The following is a 22,251-nucleotide window of genomic DNA, read 5'->3' on the forward strand; positions in this document are numbered from 1 at the left end:
TGATGGTTACGTGCACACTTAATGACACCCGATTACACTACATTTTGAAATTTGAAACAAAAAGAAAAGGAAAGGAAAGATTGGAAATGATAAGAAAATAGTATAAATTGTAAAAAACAATGGCATTCTTGAGTTGATAAGATAACTAGAGAAAAGAAAAGAAAGTTAAAAGTTAATTGCATTTTCAAGTTAAAATGATAAGAAAAGAAAGTAAATAAAATAATATTTTTACGATTATGTCCTTATGTACAATATTATGATAATTAGATTCTATCGTAAAAACCTGTACAACAACAACATAAATGTAAGCTGGTAACATTAAAGCAGTTTGAGATATATACCGGTGGCACATGAACTACGGAAAGTGTTTTGCACATATTGGTAATACTCAGACTTGATTTTTGTTTTATTCTTAAATTGAATTAAATTTCGCATTATTATTTTGAAATGGAAACTCACCAGCCAAAATTATTATACAATAACACTATGTTCTTGAGCTTTTGTAAAAGGGGAAAAGGAAAAGAATTCAAGTGATTTTTAAACAAATTGGTTTATTGAGTTTTTTTTAAAGATGGAAAGGAAATGAATTGAAAAGAAGTTTTTGTTATTTTTGTTTAAAAAATCTTCCTCCCATTAATAAGATGATTTAAAATGATCAAATTTTATCTCTTCTTATCATATCATATCACTTCTTTTCTTTTCTTAAAAAAATAGACTCAAGAATAGAACATAAAGAAATATACATAAGCAATTATCAACGCCAGGTCCCAGGTCCACACAGTAGTGGAGAAGAAGAGTAAAAAGAGTTGGTTAAGGAATAAAATGGTAATAGTACATAAGATGATAAGAGTAGAAAAATTTTCATTTAAATCAGGCCATAAATAGGAGAAAAACTTTGGGCTTTAAAACTTCAATATTTCCCCATCAATTCTATTCTTTTCCTACTTAAAAAATACTCAAGAAATCAAGATTGGAAAAAATATAAAAACTCCTATCATTTCTTTTTCTTTCTCATTTAAAAAAACTTGAGAATGTAGTGTTAAAGGTTTGTTAAAAAGGGAATATTTCCCCATCAATTATATTATTTTCCTACTTGAAAAATACTCAAGAAATCAAGAACAGAAAAAACATAAAAACTCCTATCATTTTTTTTTCTTTCTCATTTAAAAAAACTTAAAAATGCGGTGTTAAAGGTTTGTTAAAAAGGGACCGGACTTGCGAAAGTTTTAAATTATAGGGACATTCACTGCAAGTGAACTCAAAAGAGACCCATTACTAAAATCGACAAACGACAAGGACCAATTTTGGATCTATCATAAATCTTTAATTAGGGTTTTGTATATAAGCTTGCATCCCAAATTTCTTTTCGTCTCAAGTCTAATTTTGACTATCCCTCCTTGCAGATCAAATTATCCGTCTCGCCACCACCTTCACCGCCTCTATTACACAGCGATTACACCCTGCCGTTTCACCGGCATTACACCCTGCCATTTCACGCCGTTTGTCTGGCGTTGTTTGCATCACCTTTTCGGCGGTGCTTCCTCGTCGATAGGCTCGCTGTTGGTGAGTTTTAGTTATACTTATATATATATATATATTATATATATATTGTATGAATTTTTTAGTAGCTTTTATTTTATCTTTATAGCATAACTATGACGCATATTATACAACATGATTTTTACATATGAACTGAATTTTTATGGTATAGTTTGTTGTCTGGATATGTAAATTAAAATTGCAAATTTAGCTAAAATCTCTTTTATTTTATATGAGTTTCGCTTGGAATTATTCGATATTGGAGCTTTTAGTCTTAGCATTTATGCTATGTAAAGATTAATCTCATACTACTGCCATCTTGATCTTGTTACTTTTTTAGATTGAAAAAGCGGATAATGATGTTTATCTTCTCATGAAACTTGTATTGAGCTAAGTTAATGATCGGTGCACTGGATTCTGTATCTAGGAAAAAAAATGCTTTAAATTTTGTAAACTGTCGACCGTTTTAAAGTAAGTTACGAGTTACCGCATATTAGAAGTAGGGATGGAAATAGGATGCCTATCTTGAAGCCTTGTATTTGAGACCTTAGAAGGCTAGAATTTGATATCTGTTTAATAAGATTTTTGCTTCACAAATTGGTATAGTTATCATCAATGTGATCACTCATAGTAATGTCTATTCTGCTTGCTTATCGGTTTGGTAATCCTGTATTTTGAGTGACGGCGTCTTGCCTTGTTTATAGACGAGACCATGCTGACTGCCTGACTCTTGCAATTCTTAAAGATCATGCTGACCATTGAATACTGCTATTTCGATATTGCTGGAAATGTTTGTTTTCTTCTCATCTGGATTTCTCATTTTCTTTTGGTCTATTTGGACAGAAGATTATTAGATAGCCATCCCATTTTCATCAGTTTGATCAGTAAAAAAGAAAGAAGAGATGGCAGAGCGAAAGGTGTTGAATAAGTACTATCCGCCGGATTTCGATCCGGCAAAAATTCCAAGGCAGCACATCCCCAAGAATCGGCAAATAAAGGTTAGAATGATGCAGCCAATGAGCATTCGCTGCAGCACATGTGGAAACTACATATACAAGGGTACCAAGTTTAATTCACGTAAAGAAGATGTTGTTGGAGATGTATGTTATTGATAAACACACATATGTTATACCTATACATATGTGATATGCATATATAGTATATCTTACTTTCGTATAATGACATTAAAATCTTAACTGATATTCATTTGTTTTTATTTTGATTCACATGTGTAGACGTATCTTGGAATTCAAATATTCAGATTCTATTCTAAGTGCACCAAATGTTCAGCCGAGATTACCATGAAGACAGATCCTCAAAACTCTGATTACACTGTTGAGTCGGGAGCTGCAAGAAATTTTGAGCCTTGGCGTGCGGAAGATGAGGTAAAATTTAATAAAGAAGTTGAGTTGTTTATGCTTGGTGAATGGTGTTGATGCCGTTTAATTTTGAGATGGAGATTTCCACCCATTTACCTATTAATTGGTCAGTCTTGGTTGTGCCTTATTTTTAGTTGGTCAAATAAACAACGTTGGTTAAAAGGGACGTGTCAAACCGAATAACCGATTGAAAGTTACTATACTCTATTTTTAATGCGTAGTTGCAAGTAGATAAACATTTTGAAAGTCATCCAAAATCTGTTTTTACTAAAGGTGGGCCCTCGCGGAACTTGCGAATCAACTCGGCTGGCTAGGGCGAGTTGAGAGTTTTTGGCGACTCGAGTTGAGAGTTGATAGTTGCATACAACCTCTTAAGTTGTCTTAATTCGAATATGTAGTTAATTGTTATGATAATATTGTGATCAGTGATCACACTATAGTGTGTTTTGCAAGGGTCGTTTAAGGGGCTTTTAGGAGCTTACAGCCACAGGTTATTTAAAAAAAAGCTCCGTTTGGATTTGGAATTCAAAAAGAAAGCCTCGGCCACAAAAATTTGCTAAAGCTCCCAAAAGTATCTAAATTAAAGCCTCTGAAAGGAAGCTTCCAAACATAACTCCCGGCTTCAAGCTCCAGTCCCCATTTAGCTCCACTCTAGCCCCAGCTATGTTTGCCAAACATATCCTATAATTAATATTTAATTGTAATATTAAGATGTTTTTGTAATGATATGCTTATTTAGAACCCGCAACCCGATCCACCCACTTACCAACTCTACCGTTTGTTAATAAACATATGGATCTTCACCCATGAAAATATGCTCTTTTTCAGGTTGGTGAGGAGGAGCAGAGGAAACGAGATGCTGAAGAGATGGGAGATGCAATGAAGTCGTTGGAGAATAGAACAAATGAGTCCAAAAGGGAAATGGATATCCTTGCGGCACTCGATGAATTGAAGTCGATGAAGGTCTTTGTTACATCTTACATACATATCTACGTATTGCTAATTAGTTAATAAGACTGTTTTCGATTCTGAAAAGGCAATTTGTCTTTGTTTTGCAGTCAAGACATGCACATGTAAGCGTGGATAAAATGCTTGAAGCCTTGCAGCGATCAGCTCCGGTACAGGTATGGTGAAGTGGTTAGTAGCTCTAATTTACAGTCAACAAGTCTTCACATGTTTTTAGTAGTGGCTGAGTATTTTATACCGTGATATTGTTGTTTAAATTGTTTCTGGATCGTTCTGCAGCAGCAGGAGGACAACCTTGAAGAGGAAGATGAAGCCCTTATAGAATCCTTCTTCCAGGTTAGTACTATGACTACTATTTTGAGATTATGCTAATTATCTACTTAGCTCTTATGCTAATTTAGAAAACCTGCTCTTGAATTTAACTCAGGGATCAAGAGAATTTATCCGCAGAATTGATGACGATGAACTTGATGATGATGATGAAATGATTCTTGCAGGTCCTGACAATGGCAAATCTTCAAAAAATGGCTCTAAGGTATGACGATATAGTCCAAGTGCAATTCAGCTATACATGCTTGTTTTACCTTTTTATGAAAGTTAATGAACAGCTTATTCAGGGGATGCTATGCATTCTAATATCAAGTTTAATTATATTTGTCATGCAGAAGCAGAAAGTTTTTCATGGAGTTTCTGATAGCCCAACAGATTACCTGGCAAAAAGCAGTACCATTGAAAAGTTGATTAATAAAAAAGGTGTGTGGAATTGAGTTTTGTTCTTCCCCTGTCACGGGGTTTTGCTAATTGCTACTGTATACTACAAAATCCTAACACTGTTGTCTTGATGATTTAATTTGTAGATGTTCCAAGTGGCACTTTTGCACTCAAGTCTTCAACGATAAAGTTCTCTGTTGTGAAGAAGCAATCAGAAGCCAAAACGCAAGCAAATGAAAAAGAAGAGAAGGCTGAAACTACAAGTGGTAATGGATTACAATCATTATGCCAACAGTATGAAGACAGTAATGAAGAAAGAGTAATCAAGTTTCGTGTTTGCTATCAGAATGATCTCTGATTCTATTTCTCTTGTAACTGGTTGGATTTAGTAGCTTAACAGGATCCTCTTGCTGGTTGTTTTTATAAGACCAGCTAACACAACCCATATATAGATTGATGAAAACCTATTTGTGTTATCTGATCCATTGTAGTTACCATTATTGTTAATTTTGTTATATAAATTATTGTCGATTAGTACATTATTCTAATTAATGAGCTCAGGTCTATTGACAAGCAACAATTAGCTACCCCCCCCCCCCCCCCCCCCCCCCAAAAAAAAAAAAAAAAAAACCCAACCCCAATCATGTTGTAGCTAACCTGTACAATCAGATTGTGGGTCTGTGAATGGTTTTGAAGCTATTGGTTTTTGGAGGATTTGTAAGGCTCGTTTGCTATTCAGTCGTAGCCAAACCCTCTAGATTAGCAAGGTTATAAAGATTTAGATGTTGATCTTAAGATTTTACAATCATGATTAACGAAAACAATCCCGATATGCATAGGATGTATACAATAGAAAATGGATCTATGTTCGATTGGAAATGAAAGGTAGGAGCGGGGAAGATGGGTGTTTTTAAATTATTTTTCATTTAATTAAAATAACAATAAAAAAAAATATTCATTCAGGATATTTCTGATCCTTCAATAGAACAAGAAATGAGTGAAAGTTAAGTGCCTTTTCAAGTAATTATCCCTAAAAAGCCATATTTTAAGAACCATAAAAGTAAGATGCATAAAGATGACATAACATAGAGTTCTCATATGCCCATATATACGTTGTGTCGGGATGAAACCATTCCACTAGTAAGTAATTATATAAGTCCATTGGTTTTCAAGAGGGCCAGTTTTCCACAAATTGCTGTTACATCAAACAGCAAATACATACTTTAGTTGATCAAAATGGCTAGCTTAAAACTGCCTTGGTTTGTAAATATGCTTAACATAAATATAAATTGCAAGTTACCAACACGTATTACACAATACAAATGTATAGTGCAAACCAAATACTTGGATATAATATTTATTTAGGGAGAATTACAAAGAGAAGTTTAATATAGTAAAGATAATAGTAATAATTAAGATGATGATGGATACTTATATTAGTTGTAAATTCCCTATATATTGATTATCAAGCCTGCTTCTTTTTCTTCTCCAAATAGTAATAGTGTTTCTGATACTTGAAGATCCCCCAAACTACATGCCAAAATCCCACCTCTGGCCACAAAGCTTTTGGAGCATACAACAAACTATTTGTTGATTGCCACAGCAAAAAATTGCTGAGCCTCGTCTCCCCCGAACTCCTCACAAGTATATCAGGATCAGGAACCACTCCCATATACATGTGCTTCTCCAAATCCACCACTTTTATCTCCTCTTCGTCACTCACGATATCATTTCCGTGTCCATTTAATGTGCGCGTCAAACCACTCTTCTCCTGACATGCTTCGTAGACACCACGAGGGATTTCATGGGACGAAGTATACGCCACACACACTAGAAGATACGTTTTTGTGTTCATGGCTGTGGCTTCCATTGCCTTGTCAGCAGCAATCCTAACGGGCTCATCTAGTCTATTCAAATCCCCAATAAACAACACCCTAATCCCATATCTGTTAACCATGTCCAGTTCTTTCATAAAACCTTCAATCTTCTCGTGCATAAGATCCATAACGTATTGGACTTCATCTGGGCGTCTATTGAAATTATCAAGACTAAATGCGTAGACGGTCACATACTTGACACCGATCTCATAGCAGTACTTTAGAACTGACATAAGCGCTAGGAACCCTGCTTTGTGTCCTGCACCCTTTTCCAGCTTCCATTTCCTTGCAAACCTACGGTTTCCATCCATGATGAACGCCATGTGTTGTGGAATTGGACCCGATGACATGAAATTAAACAGTACTCGTCTCATGGTGACGTTCAAGGCTCCTAAGCACTTGCCAATAACACCCGATTGTCTTTCTTCAGCCATTTTTGCTGTCGGTTAACCTGTTTCAGAGACTACACGTACTTCAAAGTTAGATGACAGAATGTCAAATCATTGAGGCAACATGTTATGGGTCGAATTCACCTGAACAATCATTTTCTGAAAGTAAATTGGGATTTGCAAACAAAGGAAAGTTTGAGACAAGTCTAATAAATAAGTAGTAGTACGTAATTAAATTATCACAAAAATAATATTGTCATCTAGCTTGTTACTTGACAAGGCATTATAAACTACAACTCTCCTATAAACTTTGTGCTTTATTTTCAACAAGACAATTATTTTGGGACGGAAGGAATAAATAGAACAAAAAATAATATGTTCGGCATATATATATATATATATAAGTTTCCGATTTTCAATGTTCTATAGTCTCATGGGAACCTGGCTAGCTTGGTAAGAACATTATTGAGATGAAACTACAAATCTTCACTAACGTAGTAAAAGAAAGAAAAAATGGAAGGCGTAAAACTTACATCTTTAGCTAGCTAGCTAGGAAACCCGGGTAAATTAAGGTGTAATATGTGTGTGTACTTAGTTTTTGAATATCAACCATGTAGCCGCTAGCTAGCTAGGCTTCAACTTCATATAATCTATCGAGCTAAACTCATGAGAGACAAACAAACATACACGAAAGAGACGTTAGTGAAGGAAATCAATTATTACTCGTAATATTTTGCAAGGCGTTAGATATTGTTCCAACAAAATTCTGTTTGTTTCTTCTTTACAACAATGAATGAATGAATGAATGAAAAAGAGTGTGTTCATTATTTGTACGTGTGAAGGATATAATTCGGCGGAACAAAATACTTGGGCCACATGTTATTTCATGAATTTAAGCTTTACATGTGTATTTTGTGTGTTTTTTTTTTCATTTTTATTTTTTGTGTGCATGTATTGCGCAAGCTTTAATCTGATTTATATTTATGCAGTAGCCAAACTAGAACTAATATCGATACGTTGTACAATTAAAATATAATGTTAAAACAAAATGAAAAGGTAATAAATACATTAATAAAAAAATTAATCAAAAATGGTAAAGCAATTTGGCTTATGATGCATATATAGATATGTCAAATCTTTCAAGTTTTAACTCCTGAAACACACACACACACAAAAAAAAAAAAAAAAAAAAAAAAGTAAATTAGAGGACTACAGAAACGTCAACAAGCTACCTAAAAGGCTAGAAGTGGGCTTGGTCCCTCAGTTTGAGATAGGAAAACAGCTTGTAGCCATTTCCAGAACCAAACAGAACTTAGCATTCAGGCTCGATCATACGATACGAAGAATTTAGCATTACGTACTCAACCATCGATGAATCATCCATTGGGCCAATCCTTGGGCTACAGTACCACATGCCATTATGGCATTATATGGGCCAAAATTCTTCCTCCATAATTTGGACTGGCCCACATACTCATATATGGGACACAGGTACACACTACACAACATGCCATGTATAACTCTTTCGGTCGCGTTTGATTCACTGTGATGTAATTGGAATTAAATTTCATTCTTTAATGTGTTTGATTGTTCGATTATGAAGAAATCTCATTTCGTTGGATAGTAAACATTCTCTCATTTGATCAAATCTCTATTCCATGGGGTAGGGGGAAAATTTCATTATGTCCGTCACTATAATCTTCAAGAAAAATAAAAAAAATATATTTTGTCAAATTTCATTTATTTAAATTTCCATTTATTTAACATATTTTATTCTTTCCAAAAACAAACGTGTTTTAATAGCTATAAAAGTTTCCATTGTAAGTTTCATGAATGACATTTAAGCAAAATATATATAATGGGGTTTTTTTTTATAAATGTTAAGTTTGACTCTGACAATTTTATGGTTTTTTTCCCCCTAAATGCCATTAACAACTCCTAAATCTTTAGCAAACCGTAATTAAGATTATGCTAAGCTGGTCTATTGTACAGTCCTGTATATCTTAAAAGTTAATTCTCGACTAAATGTTTTAAAAAATCATGTTACTGATTAATTAAGCATCGAAAAACTTGTCGAAAAAATCATCTTATTGATTAAAGAAAATCATATTAATTAATTAATTAATGAATGAAATGAAATGCAACGACATTTTTCTCTATCTCCCTAGACTTATATCTATTCTCTCCCTACTTGTATATTATTGTATGATATCTATGGTTAAATAACATAGTTTTGATATTGATAGTTCAAATAAAAGTGAAATATCAACTTAATAAGAAATGAAAATGAGTCAAATTAATCCTCTGTTATTGTAAAAGAAGTTTAATTAGAAGAGACAAAAATATCTGGTCTGTTCTCAAGATCAATAACTTATGTTATTTTGCTTAAATTGCAACAACTAACGTTCAATGTCTGTTAAAAACAAAGTTTTGGTACTAATATGTTATTTGGTTATTATATGGTTAATAGATTGTATATCTTCATTTTCAATATAATAACACGATTTAATTATATATATGATTATTTTCATTTTCAATATAATAACACGATTTATCTATATGATTATAATATATATAATTTTATAAACATGTAGTAATAACTAAATTATTGTAATTATTATTCAAAATCTGAAAAGTAATATATGCTATGATCAAATTATACATTAGAAATGCTTTTAAGGATGTGTAGTGTCTTTAACTGAATGAAAAAGATTGAGTTGGGGCCCACCCCATGAAGATTACAACCCATACCACACGTTATTACGTTAGTTCCCACTTCCCATGCATATAAAGAGGGGCGCTTGTCACCTCACATTTATCTTGTTTACACACTTACACTCACTGTATACATGCCCAACTCATACGACGATGCCCCCCTAATGCTCGATCTTACTGATAATCCAAATCCCGATCGATATATGGGTTTGACCGACTTAGAGCCTCAAATTCCAATTAATTCAACTCGAAGATGTACAGTGATGAACCAGAAATTTAGATTAATTAAGGTGGACCCAGGGACAGATTAACTATGGGGGCAGCGGGGTCAGCTGCTCCTATTCTAATTTTGGTATAATGTAAATTTCTAAAAATTAAATGGTATATTTCTAATTTTGTTAAAAAAATAAGGAAAAATAATTAGGCATACATACAAATATTATCTTCATTGTTATAAACATATTTTTTGCAAGTCATTAGTCATCGAAATATTAATTTTGAGATAAATTTTTTCCATTGAATAATAAAAAAACTTGAGTTATTTTAATTTTTAATAGAAAAAACGAAGAAAGCTTTTTTTTGGTATGTAAATGTGTAATAAATTAATAGTGTAACTGTTTGTGGAAAAAAAACTTTTTTTCAAACTATTCTATATATTTATCACAAAAAGTAATTATTATATATATTTATCACAAAAAGTGAATATGGGGTTGTTTTCCATCTAAGCTTAGATGAGTGACAACCCCATACTCATTACTCACTTCCCCCATATATACATATATATATATATATATAAGCTAGTTATTTCATAAAAAGATATATTTTTCGGGTTTCATGCATTATGGTTTTGCGTTTTCATTTAATAAGACCTTGTCCGTCATGTGTAGTCGTTGTTTTTAACTATGAGTGTTACACTCGGTGTAGGAAAAATAGTCCATTTTCTATTCTCGAGCTATGGCCCAATTTTTTTACATTATCGAGATACGACTCTTATAAATATGACAAAAAACTTTTAAAATTATCCCTCATACAAAAGCAGAAAAGCTTCTGGCTCCATCTCTAGGTGAACCAAAATTAAATGAAAATCGTTAAAATTGGGGCATATTTATATAGCTCTATCTACGCATAACCATAAGGATATAAATAACCATAATTGATGGTTTAAATTGAAAATATATAATAAAAATAAAGAATTGATATTTGTACCACAAAAGTTGATATATTTACTACACAGTACAATTATTAGAATACACTGTACAAGTCAGTAAATTATGTTGGTGGTGGATTAATCAAAAGTTATGGTACGAATATTACCTCCTATAAAAATATATATAACAAAATTACTTTATCTCTTTCTCTTCTCTGCAATTAGACATACAGTTTCCAAAATCCACAATATCAATGGCTTCTTTCATACAACAAATAACCTTATTATAAAAAAATCTAATTAAGCATACCCTTCAAGATATACCCTTAGAGGCTCCCCAATAGACACCACAAATCCACCTAAGACTAGTCTCTGTCAGCGCCACGTCAGCAAAAAACACTCCAAGGACTAATCCCCCCAAAATGCACCCAATTGACTCGTCCACCAAAGACTAGTCTTGGACCCACCAATTATTTAATTCTACCCATTTATCCAAACTTTACACTTTTAACCCTCTAAACTATTAATAAAATACATTTTTTGTCCATTAACACAAATTATTAACAAAATACACAAGTTCATTAGAAATAAAAAAACAAATACATTTAGAACATAAAAAAAAACAAATTACAATAAAATAAAGCATACAACCTAAAAATGCAAAAAAACAAAAAAAAACACAACAACATTTTTATTTTTTTAAATTAAACCTAAACTAATTGGGACCGACGTGGGAGCATATTCGTGTGTGGGGGTGGGGTTACATGGTGGTGTGGGAAACGAGTGTTGATCGGGTTGTTGAAATTGTGCAGCTGACGACAACCCCCCATGGTAGAGATTAGGGGGTTGTGCAGCGGCAAGTGAAGCATAATAAGCTGCCATGAATTGAGCATAACAGGGGTCATTTGGTGGTGGAATGAAGGGTGTTTGTGGTGGCTGGTTAGAGTACGATTGATTAAAATCGTTCATGGCGTTGTTCCAAAAGTCGTTTTCTTTTTGGTTGTTGAAGTTCGACATGATTTTATGCTTAAAATGGTTTTGTATGTGTGAATATATCTGAATAATGCAAGTGTGGTGTGTTCTAGTGCTTATGGAGGTGTATATATAGGCTTTTTCAAAAACTAGCCGTTAAAGGACTAAAAGTGTAAAGTTTTTGAACTGCAGGTGGTCAAACAAGCCGTTACAGGGACCTGTTTTGCCAACTTTTGAAAGTTGAAAAGTTTTGTCTTCTTCCATGAAAACTATCCGTTACATTCAAAAAAAATAAAAAAAATTACAAACAAACATTCGTCCCTGGAAGAACGAACGCACCAGACGAGCCTATCAAACGAGTAAGGGACGAGTCCCACCCAACGGTGTGGACTCGTCCGAGATAGTCGAACGAACAGTGGGACGTACCCATTGGGGAGCCTCTTATCATCATCCTATCACTCTTTTTATATATTACTTGAATTTTAGTTTCTTGCCTACAAGACTACAATACATTCATATACATACCTATATATATAAAGGATTGGGGGTTTACCCCCACACAGCTCCGCCCTGAAGGTGTATTTATACTTTTGTTAATAGTGAAGTACCAAAAGTGTCTTATGATCTATATCGTATATAATATCATCGTAAAACACGTTTGATAATACACGGTTATCGAAAATAATATACATATCAACTCCGAGCACAAAATGGGGTCACATCAATTTCTTATACCCAAAAAAATGTTCTTTAATTATCAGGGAATAGAAAAAATTAAGTTAATGTCATCTATAGGTAGTTAAATAATTGACCAATTAATTGTGTAAAAAATAACTTAAAACGTTTTTATTCGTACTTTTAAATATAATAAACATATGCATCCTTCTTTAAACTTAAGTTCCCTATAGAAAGATATACAAATATTTTTTTAGTGGTCTTGGATGATAAAATAATGTTACATATATGTTACCAGTAGTATTAAACCAAACGCAGTCTAATGCATGCATTGAGGGCCGCGAGGGGGTAGTGATTAATGATTGATCTATCTTATAATCTTAATCTTAATATATGTTATAAGATAGTTGAACTAATGATTTATTAACTAATCAAATTGTTAATTTCATCAAATTGACTTTCATTTATGCCATCATTTAAATTAACTATAAATTAAAAATCCTAATAATCATTATCCAAATATATTATTATATTATTATTTATATTAAATATAGAAAAAATCTCATTAATTTATACTTTTTTGTTTTTCATCAATAATTTACACTTTTTAGCCCTGAATACTTGATTTATATTTATTTTTAGCAATCAACTTGAGGGAATTTTTTAAAATTTACATTAAAACAATTTCAACATATGAAATATTGTCTACAAAAAAGTATTTCAAAACCTAATGACTTATTAATCAATTAAATCGCTCAATTTCATTAAATTGACTTTGGCTTAGTAATTGTTTTTCATCAATAATTTACACTTTTTAGCCATGAATAATTAAATTATATTTATTTTTAGTCATCAATAATTATCATAGGATAGGTGATTGAGAATAAACCCACTACAAAAAAAATTTCATGTGTCCACGCTTTTATTGGAGTGTGAACAAATTAAAAATTTTGTCACGCTTTTTTGTGTGTAAAAATATATAGAATTAAAAGTTCACACTTTTTAGTGTGAACTTTCATAATTATTTTGTCACACCCCATTTGTCCACGCTAACTTTACACCCACTTTTATTTCTATATATATTTTTACACACAAAAAAGCGTGACAAAAATTTTAATTTGTTCACACTCCACTAAAAGTGTGGACAAATGAAATTTTTTTTGTAGTGACCTATCCATGTTATTCGTGTTAAAGACCCGCATCATGATCAGATACGTATACTTAAATGTCAAGTATAGGATCACAAGTATGTTTAAATTAAAATTCTTAATTATTTTTCATAATAATATCACATTATTAGTACATCTGGTTTCAAAAAATTATATAACAGAGAATTTACTATAGCACGTGCCTTACGGAATAACTACGGCAAGTAATTTCATCAATATGTCTCGGCTAATAATGATAATGACAAACCTGTGAATATTGTACTACAACTTGCAACGTATGACACTTGGAATTGTATATCTTCAAATTATAAGCTTTTATAACTTAAATGTATGAAGATCTAATATTAATAATATTGTAAATCAGTGCTCAGTGTTGGACATGAGTCTAAATTTTAGTTAATTACTAGAATGACTACATCTCCCAAAGATGATTTACATATGTAGCTTTCTGATTAATTATATCTAATTAATGGGGCACATCGTTATATGTTGTCGTTGTACCAAAAACAAACTATATTAATTGCAATACAAATAACTTAAAAGGAAATATATTTGTCTTTGTTGTGACATTCACATTGAATGCTTATTAACCTCTAACACAAAACAATATATATATTGATCGAATTGTATAAATATTGGAATTGAGTATGTATGTTAACATTCGAGTCTTGCCAATTAAACTATATATAGCTGTATTTTTATTATAAAGTTTAAGTGGTCACTGACAATATTTTTATATGACGTACAGCTTCAATTTTTCTATATAATGCATTAACAAAACGGCCCCTAATTAAATTAAGTTGTAGTTACAATGATCCTTAACATTTAATCGAATAAATCGTGCGTCTTAATCAAAGATGGATGAAATAACTATTGGCGGGTCGGATATATGTTTATTAACGCCAGTAAGTTTTTAATCCTAAAAACAGATTCCACAAGCAATCAAATTATTCAATGAATTGAACTAATAACTATATACTTGTACTAGTTATTATTATTATATGTATGTAAAGAATTAACTAAAGTTGTACGTAGCGGATATGATTTAGTTGTGTGTGTTACTAGCTATCTACATCTTGTAGTAATAAATTCACCGCTTTACGTTTCACGCATTTGACGCCTCTTCTTTTTCTTTTTCTTTTTTCTTTCAACTCCAGCCATCATCATGTCATATATCAATCCCTATATATAGTTACTTTCATATCCCTCTATAGCTTTCTCTATATATATATAGTAGCCATATATATATGTTTGTATGCTACCATATATATTGAACTTTGCATATATATATATTATTTTTACATAATATACACACGTACACACACATATATATAAAGCTAATTAAGTGAATTCAAAACATATACGAAAAATGGGAATGTTATCTTTGATATTGGGAAGGCCAGGAACAAGTGGATTTGGATCAGCCTCTACTGCTGAACAAGTTTCTGATTCCATTGATGCTGCCAATCTCACTGTTATCATCACAGGTATATATATGTATACACAACGTACTTACATATACATCATATTATCGATCATCTTAATATATACTATAAGACAGTTGAACTAATGACTTATTAACCAATCACATCGCTAAATTTCATCAAATTGACTTTTGATGATGTCATCATTTAGATAAACTACAAATTAAAAATCCTAATAATCATTATCTAAATATATTATTATATTATTATTTATATTAATTTACACTTTTTTATTTTTCATCAATAATTTACACTTTTTAGCCCTGAATACTTAATTTATATTTATTTTTAGCCATCAACTTAAGAGAATTTTTTAAAATTTATGATCATTTAATTAAATTATAAAAAATTTTAACATATGAAATATTTTCTAAAAAAAATTATTTCAAAACCTAACGACTTATTAACAAATATTATATTAGATTTTTATAATTATAAATATTAATATTTAGTTTAATATTTGATATAAATACAATGTGAACTCTAGATACATATCCCAAACACGATTGACAACAAATGGTTACTTGAATCCTAAATCCAAATCAATATAAACTACATTCAAGATTCATTTTATCTCTCAATATAAAAAAGGTACATAATTTTCTCCTTTTTATATATTAGTTTTACATATTAATGTTTAATGTTACAGTTGCCACTCAAATCAAGAGTTCTAATTGTTATCAAAGAATATAAAAACAATCTTAATTGTTATTATATTATCATATAACAAGTGATTGAAAATAAACCTATGCGTATTATGGACGCGCATCATGATTAAATACATATATTTGAATGTCAAGTACAGGATCACAAATATGTTTATATTTTAATTCTTAATTATTTTTCATAATAATATCACATTATGAATATAACTAGTTTCAAAATATTCTATAATGAAGAAATTATTATATATAGCATGTGGCTTGTGGAATGACTACGACAAACAATTCCATCAATATGTCTAGACTAATCATTACCGTGACAAACATATGATTATTGTACTACAAATATAACACTTAGAACCGTATTTCTTCAAAATTATAAGTTTTTATGACTTAAAAGTATGAAGATCTAATATTGATAATATCGTAAAACTCGTGTCCAGTGTTGGACACGGGTCTAAAATCTAGTATATACATATATGTGTCTATTATATATAAGAAATTAATAATAATAATAATAATAATAATAATAATAATAATAATAATAATAATAATAATAAGTATATATATATATATATATATGGAGAATACATCATTAATTAATCATTCTCTACTAATTAACGAAGGGCGTCTACGTACGTGTATGTTGTGTCGTCGATGAAATGGTATATATAAGATTAATTATAGTCGGGTAAAAATCAGATAGCTAGCTAGCTAAACAATTACGGAGTATTTTTTTTGTTGTTGTTATATGTTCAATTAATTAATAAAAGAAGATGGAACATGCAATGGGGCAAGTAGCTTATGGCTAAGTTCACTTAAAAAACATGAATCAACTAACACAACTTTTTTGAAAATTTCTTTCCTTCAAAATGATATTTCCCTGATGATATGATTAATTATGATTATTTTAAAGTTTTAATAAAAAAAATAATATTAAGGCAATCAAGTAATTACATTAATAGAATTTAATTGTGTGGTTAAGATACACGGATCATGATCACTTATATATACGTCGTAGCGTTAGACGTTAGTTATTACTCCGTAGTATAGTTTTTCTTCCTAAATCTATTTTGAATGCCACATAAACTGACTAATCATCCTTCATTTCATTTTAGATAATGAGCGAAGAATGATACCTTGATCGGTCTATATGACATAAAAATGTGTTCAGAAAAAAAATATATATAAATATGTTAAGAAGACAATATATATCCAGAAAAGTTATATATATATATATATATATATATATATATATATATATATATATATATTTTATAATTTGAATGCCAAATTAATAAACCATATGGACCATTCATGTTAATTAATTAAATTAATTATTGAAGTGAACGTACTATTCTTGTGAGGGCAAAAAAACAAATGAACAATATGTAACATATCTATTCTCTCAATGTTAAGAATCTATCAGAAAAGTTAATTAATTTAACGTACTTGATTTGATATATGAGTTTTTCGGTGAAACCATATGTATAAAAATAGTAGTAAAATTAAAGCTAGACATGCATGACTTTGTATACTATTTTTACGAAAATAGGAGTACTATTTTTCATTTCTTTTGGGACCAATTTCCATCACTAGTGGCGTCAAACACTTAATGGCCAGTTAACTTATAATGCTCAAGATTTTTTTCCTTACTTTGAGTTGGCACTACCGAAAAAGACTAAAATATATGCAAGTGAAAACAAGCAAAATACTAAAGTTATGCTTTGGAAATTAAGCACTAACATAAACAGTTGTTTTACAATTTTACCCACGATATCGTAGTTATATACTGTATATTGCTAAAATAAAATCGGTACGATATATAGTAAGTTTAAGATGCTTAACTAAAATGAGCTTGTAAAATGCTCCATTGTATTCGAATTTCGAAGTACCTTTATGATCATTGGTCATTAATGTACAATACTAGTAATTAAATGTTATTATTGTTATGATTAATGATCATGAAATCGTATTTGAAGAATCAAATGCTCAACATGATACTCGATATCCATAGCTAACTTTGTCTATGATTTGTTTGCCTTGGCTTTTGGGCTCCAATATTTTGACGTTGTATAGGAGATTAAGATGTAGACATACTTTACTTTTATCTAGACTCTAGATGAAAAGGCTACACGCTTTCAGATTCCACCTAAACGGTAGAAAAGGACATCCAACTTTTACATGAGATAAAAATTGAAACTCTGACCTCTGTCTCCAAAGGCTGAGATGTTTATCACTGATATAAACCACCCGTGCTCTATTCATATTACTATTTTCTTTTAATAAAACAATGTCTGCTTGAGTGGTTTTAAGTTTCAACTGAATACTTTATAAAACAAACAAAACATTTTAGTGTTTTTGATGATGACTTTTCTGAAAAACTTTATATCAACTTCATAGTTAACATTTACGGAGTATTTTGCAATAAGTATTAGTTTCTTTAAACGATATGGACCGCTGACTCACTCGACCGCCACAAGTGGAGGAGTTATGTAGTGGTTAAGGGTGACCATAAAAACCCCACAATATTTATAAAATTTTATAATTCTAATACTATTTATATGAATTTATTTAGTTTTATGGTAATTGACAACTTCAAACTAGTATAATTGAATATTATAGTTTAATTTTACACTTGTTAGTATTAAGAAAACTGTTCAGCGACCCCATAATAAAAAAAACCCTACTAAAAAAAACACCCAACATGAAAAATCCCAATATTTTGTTCCGTGTAGTAAGATTTGAACATATGATTCGTTAAAGTGACTCATCACCTCAACTACGATCATTGGCAAGCTAAGTATTCATTAAACTCGAAATTACATTTTCCTGACACCCGATAGATGTGTTAGACCAAAAGACCCATTAATTGGTTAAATTATAAGGTACTATAATTCTATATATTTTGTTGTATTTAAACTTATGAATCATCAATTAAGAAACATTAGTCTTGAAAAGATCTCTCTATCGCTTGACTTGTAGCATTTAAAACTGATGTCTACATGTCGATCATTCAAAGATTTATAGATTTTGCAATTAAATTATTGCCGTTTAGTTTCATCCATATAAACAGGCCGGCGAACTTATCTTTCTTGCCTCGGTCGTATAATCAAATACAGGTCTAGTCTTTCAAAGTCTTATTTAATTCGAATAAGACTTGACAGCATTTGTTCTATGCAAGTATTTGTTCCATCAAAGTCTTGTTTTAGTGAATGCATAAGAAGAAAATAAGGGGCCGTTCTTTTTTTATTGATTAAGTGCAATGTATTAAGTGGCTGAATGTATCAATAATGTCTATATGTATCAAGTAAAAAATAGGTAATTGACAGTTATTTTTGTTAATCAAGTCAAAAAAGAACATTAAAATTTGACTGAATGCATTAAACTCTTAATTATTAAGTTTATTAAGTAGAAAAAGAACGAGTAAGTCTTGTTTCATGATTCACAATGATTCTCGGTTAACATAAATTGTTTTGTTTGTTTTACGTACTTGTTTATTTTGAACCAAAACATATACATACATTAATTTAAAGCCTCATGGAGAATGTGATTCGTTCATACTTTTCCAAATCAAGTTGGTCGATAAATTGGTGTCATATTCTAGCTTATAATTAAGTTGTAGCAGAAAAATAATTGTGATCATGTTATATTATGGCCTAAAATCTAAATGTAAAATTGTAAATACAGCATTGTTCATTTAACTATAAAAACAACAATATTAAACATAAGTTTGTAACAGATCAAGTTCAGAAGACTAATATATAAAGTGCGAATTAAATTATGTTTAATATGAAGTAACCTATGGTGTATTGTATAAACATATACAGTTGATAAAATCATTAAGAAAATGAAAAGTATAATCAGCAATATCAAGAAAATGAAAAGTATAATCAAGAAAATGAAGTAACATATGTTGTATTGTATGAAGTAATTTGCCACTTATAAGTATTTTTACATACTATAAGTTGTACTTTATACAGTTGATAAAACCATATAATCAAGCAATATCAAAAAGTTATAAAATTGAAAAGTGCATTATATTATATATCTGGACTTATACAAAGTTTAAATCATTAAGAAAATGAAAAGTATGTAATTAATGTGTTGTAGGAGGAGCCAGTGGAATTGGGTTTGAGACAACAAGAGTATTAGCACTCAGGGGAGCTCATGTGATCATAGCTGCAAGGAACATCAAGGCTGCAAATGAAGCCAAACAACTAATTCTTAAAACCAATGAGACCGCAAAGATTGATGTTCTTGAGCTTGATCTTTCGGCTCTCAAGTCAGTTGAAGCCTTTGCTGATAGCTTCAAAGCTCTTAATCTTCCCCTCAATATCTTAATGTAAGTTAACTCTGTCTTAATTGCCCGTAAAACAAATTACCTCCTTTTTTTTTCCAACTGATTGCCAATTATTTTCTAGACCAACAACGTCATTTGATGAGGATTATCAACCTCGTTCGTGTTTTTCTAACTACGGAAATTTCCAAATTTGCAGAAATAATGCTGGTGTTATGTTCTGTCCATACCAACTATCCCAAGATGGTATAGAGATGCAATTTGCAACCAATCACTTAGGTATGTTTCATTCTCTTATCAATGAAGCAGTCCTTTTTTCTTTTATCTTTATCATCATTAATTATACTAAAGTAGTTATTAAAATATATATATGAGAATTGAATGAATGTTGTTAATTAGGTCACTTCTACTTGACAAACCTACTACTTGATAAGATGAAGGAAACAGCTACAACTACCGGAATTGAAGGTAGAATTGTAAATTTATCATCTATAGCTCATCGCTACACTTACGCAGAAGGGATAAATTTTGATAAAATCAATGATAAAAATAGGTAAATCTAGCAATAATTGTTGATTAATGTAGTTTAGTTAGTTAATCACTTTGTGTAACAATATTATTGGGCTTAAATCTTAATACTTTGTCTAAAACAGCTATTCAGACAAAAAGGCTTACGGTCAGTCCAAGTTGGCTAACATTTTACACGCAAATGAGCTCTCTCGACGTTTGAAGGTACCAATTAATCTATACTTCTATTCATCAATGATTACAGTCGAACTAACTCATATTGGTTTAAAAATTGAAATGCAGGAAGAAGGGGCAAATATAATAGTAAACTCGGTGCACCCGGGGTTAATAATGACAGATCTCATGCGACATTCATTTTGGCAAATGAGTAAGTATATGTAGGCATGCTGATATTATAGTTCCATGAAAAATATAATTAACTGATTTTAGGTTGCAAATAAATAATGCTTTTTTCAGATATTAGATTAAATGTATAGGTCTTGCAGTTGTATACTTGTATATCTGTGGTCTATTAAAATCGTTGATTATTGCAAAGTAACAATAGCATTTTTTTTGTTGATAGCATTCTATATCTATGACCCCTGCTTTTATGTCCTGCAGAGGACTTGAAAGTGGTATTTTGACTATATAACATTAGTTGGTTGAGGTCTTGAGGGTATTAAAATCGAGTAGAAACCAGAAAACACATGAATCATTTGTTTTTACCTGTGATCAATGATCGAATGTGGAACCAGAAGCATTTATGTACCTGTCATGTTATATGTCATTTTCAGTAAATCTGTTTTGTTATCATACATTGATGTCTACAGTACCGAATTTGTACTGTTTACATAAAGAATAAAATGGCCTGGTCATGTTTTGCATGTTCGTTTTGGCAGGAATATTTAAGCTATTCACTTGTATCCTTTGGAAAAATGTGCCACAGGTACATTTACTACGTTTTTTCTTTAATAAATCTTTATTTTTATTGTATTATTAAGAAGATAACAAGAAAGAACACACATCAGTTCTCTTTGCCACATAATCAAATATTCAAATTAGATTACTTAAAAAATAGTTCATTTGTACGCAATAAAGCGAAGTAGTAATACAAACAGTTCTATTAGGTCCGGCCGGGTTACATTTAACACTTGAACACGGACCAGAATAAGGGATTAAGGGAAGTACTTGGTAGTTTTGAGCTTTTTTGCAGGAGTAGTTTTGAACTTTTCAGTTATAGATATACTCGTATAATAAATATTCTACTTGTTGACAGTGAGAGTCAAAGTTACTAATTTATTAGATTTATTAGATACAACTTTTGATGTAATCATTTATGGTGTGATAGGGAGCAGCAACAACTTGCTATGTGGCAGTGCACCCAGACCTAAAAGGGGTAACTGGGAAGTACTTTTTGGATTGCAATGAATGGCCTGCAAGCAACTTTGCAACCGATCCTGAATTGGCCAAGAAGCTCTGGGACTACACCCAAAACCTGGTCAACTCTCTTCAGCAAAAATCGTGATTCTTTTTTCCTACTAATAGAAGTTATCTATGTTTTCTATGAATTTACTAATGCTTGCTTAATGTAATCTTATTATGCTATTATCAACTCTGTTAAAGAATCAAATGGCACCACTTGCCTTTACAAACCTTTAATTCAAGATATATGATCATTAACTTGTATGTTCTACCTAAGTTTTGTCAAGGGAATGGATGGAAGTTAATTATTCTTAGACTCATGCATAGAGATAGAGTA

The 22,251-nt window shown here is 31.0% G+C and overlaps 3 protein-coding genes across 6 annotated transcripts; 2 read left to right on the forward strand and 1 right to left on the reverse strand.

Annotated features, from left to right (window-relative positions):
* The first annotated feature begins 1,391 nt into the window (after positions 1-1,391).
* On the forward strand, positions 1,392-5,071 carry LOC122605370 (splicing factor YJU2-like). 3 transcript variants are annotated; one of them, XM_043778302.1, is made up of 9 exons: positions 1,392-1,563; positions 2,383-2,639; positions 2,775-2,924; positions 3,747-3,881; positions 3,977-4,042; positions 4,164-4,220; positions 4,312-4,419; positions 4,550-4,637; positions 4,742-5,071. In XM_043778302.1, exons 2-9 carry the CDS (start codon positions 2,442-2,444, stop codon positions 4,951-4,953), a joined length of 1,014 nt encoding a protein of 337 aa, XP_043634237.1. In that variant the 5' UTR covers positions 1,392-1,563; positions 2,383-2,441; the 3' UTR covers positions 4,954-5,071. The 3 variants fall into 3 exon arrangements, with proteins under 3 accessions (XP_043634237.1, XP_043634238.1, XP_043634239.1); XM_043778303.1 differs by having other exon boundaries at positions 2,386-2,639; XM_043778304.1 differs by lacking the exon at positions 1,392-1,563 and having other exon boundaries at positions 2,522-2,598.
* Positions 5,072-5,922: 851 nt separating this feature from the next.
* On the reverse strand, positions 5,923-7,622 carry LOC122603141 (dehydrodolichyl diphosphate synthase CPT3-like). The gene is made up of 2 exons (XM_043775763.1): positions 7,395-7,622; positions 5,923-6,935 (listed from the first exon to the last, which is right to left on the reverse strand). The coding sequence occupies exon 2, from the start codon at positions 6,904-6,906 to the stop codon at positions 6,061-6,063; it is 846 nt and encodes a 281-aa protein (XP_043631698.1). The 5' UTR covers positions 6,907-6,935; positions 7,395-7,622; the 3' UTR covers positions 5,923-6,060.
* A 7,178-nt stretch (positions 7,623-14,800) lies between these two features.
* Positions 14,801-22,183, forward strand: LOC122603618 (short-chain dehydrogenase TIC 32 B, chloroplastic-like). Of its 2 annotated transcripts, XM_043776371.1 has the most exons (8): positions 14,801-15,026; positions 19,799-20,030; positions 20,185-20,264; positions 20,385-20,538; positions 20,639-20,717; positions 20,796-20,880; positions 21,392-21,438; positions 21,841-22,183. In XM_043776371.1, the coding sequence occupies exons 1-8, from the start codon at positions 14,909-14,911 to the stop codon at positions 22,015-22,017; spliced, it is 972 nt and encodes a 323-aa protein (XP_043632306.1). In that variant the 5' UTR covers positions 14,801-14,908; the 3' UTR covers positions 22,018-22,183. The 2 variants fall into 2 exon arrangements, with proteins under 2 accessions (XP_043632306.1, XP_043632307.1); XM_043776372.1 differs by lacking the exon at positions 21,392-21,438 and having other exon boundaries at positions 21,841-22,100.
* The last annotated feature ends 68 nt before the right edge of the window (positions 22,184-22,251 follow it).

Source organism: Erigeron canadensis, chromosome 6 (genome assembly GCF_010389155.1).
Source record: "Erigeron canadensis isolate Cc75 chromosome 6, C_canadensis_v1, whole genome shotgun sequence".
NCBI classification, from domain to species: Eukaryota; Viridiplantae; Streptophyta; class Magnoliopsida; order Asterales; family Asteraceae; genus Erigeron; species Erigeron canadensis.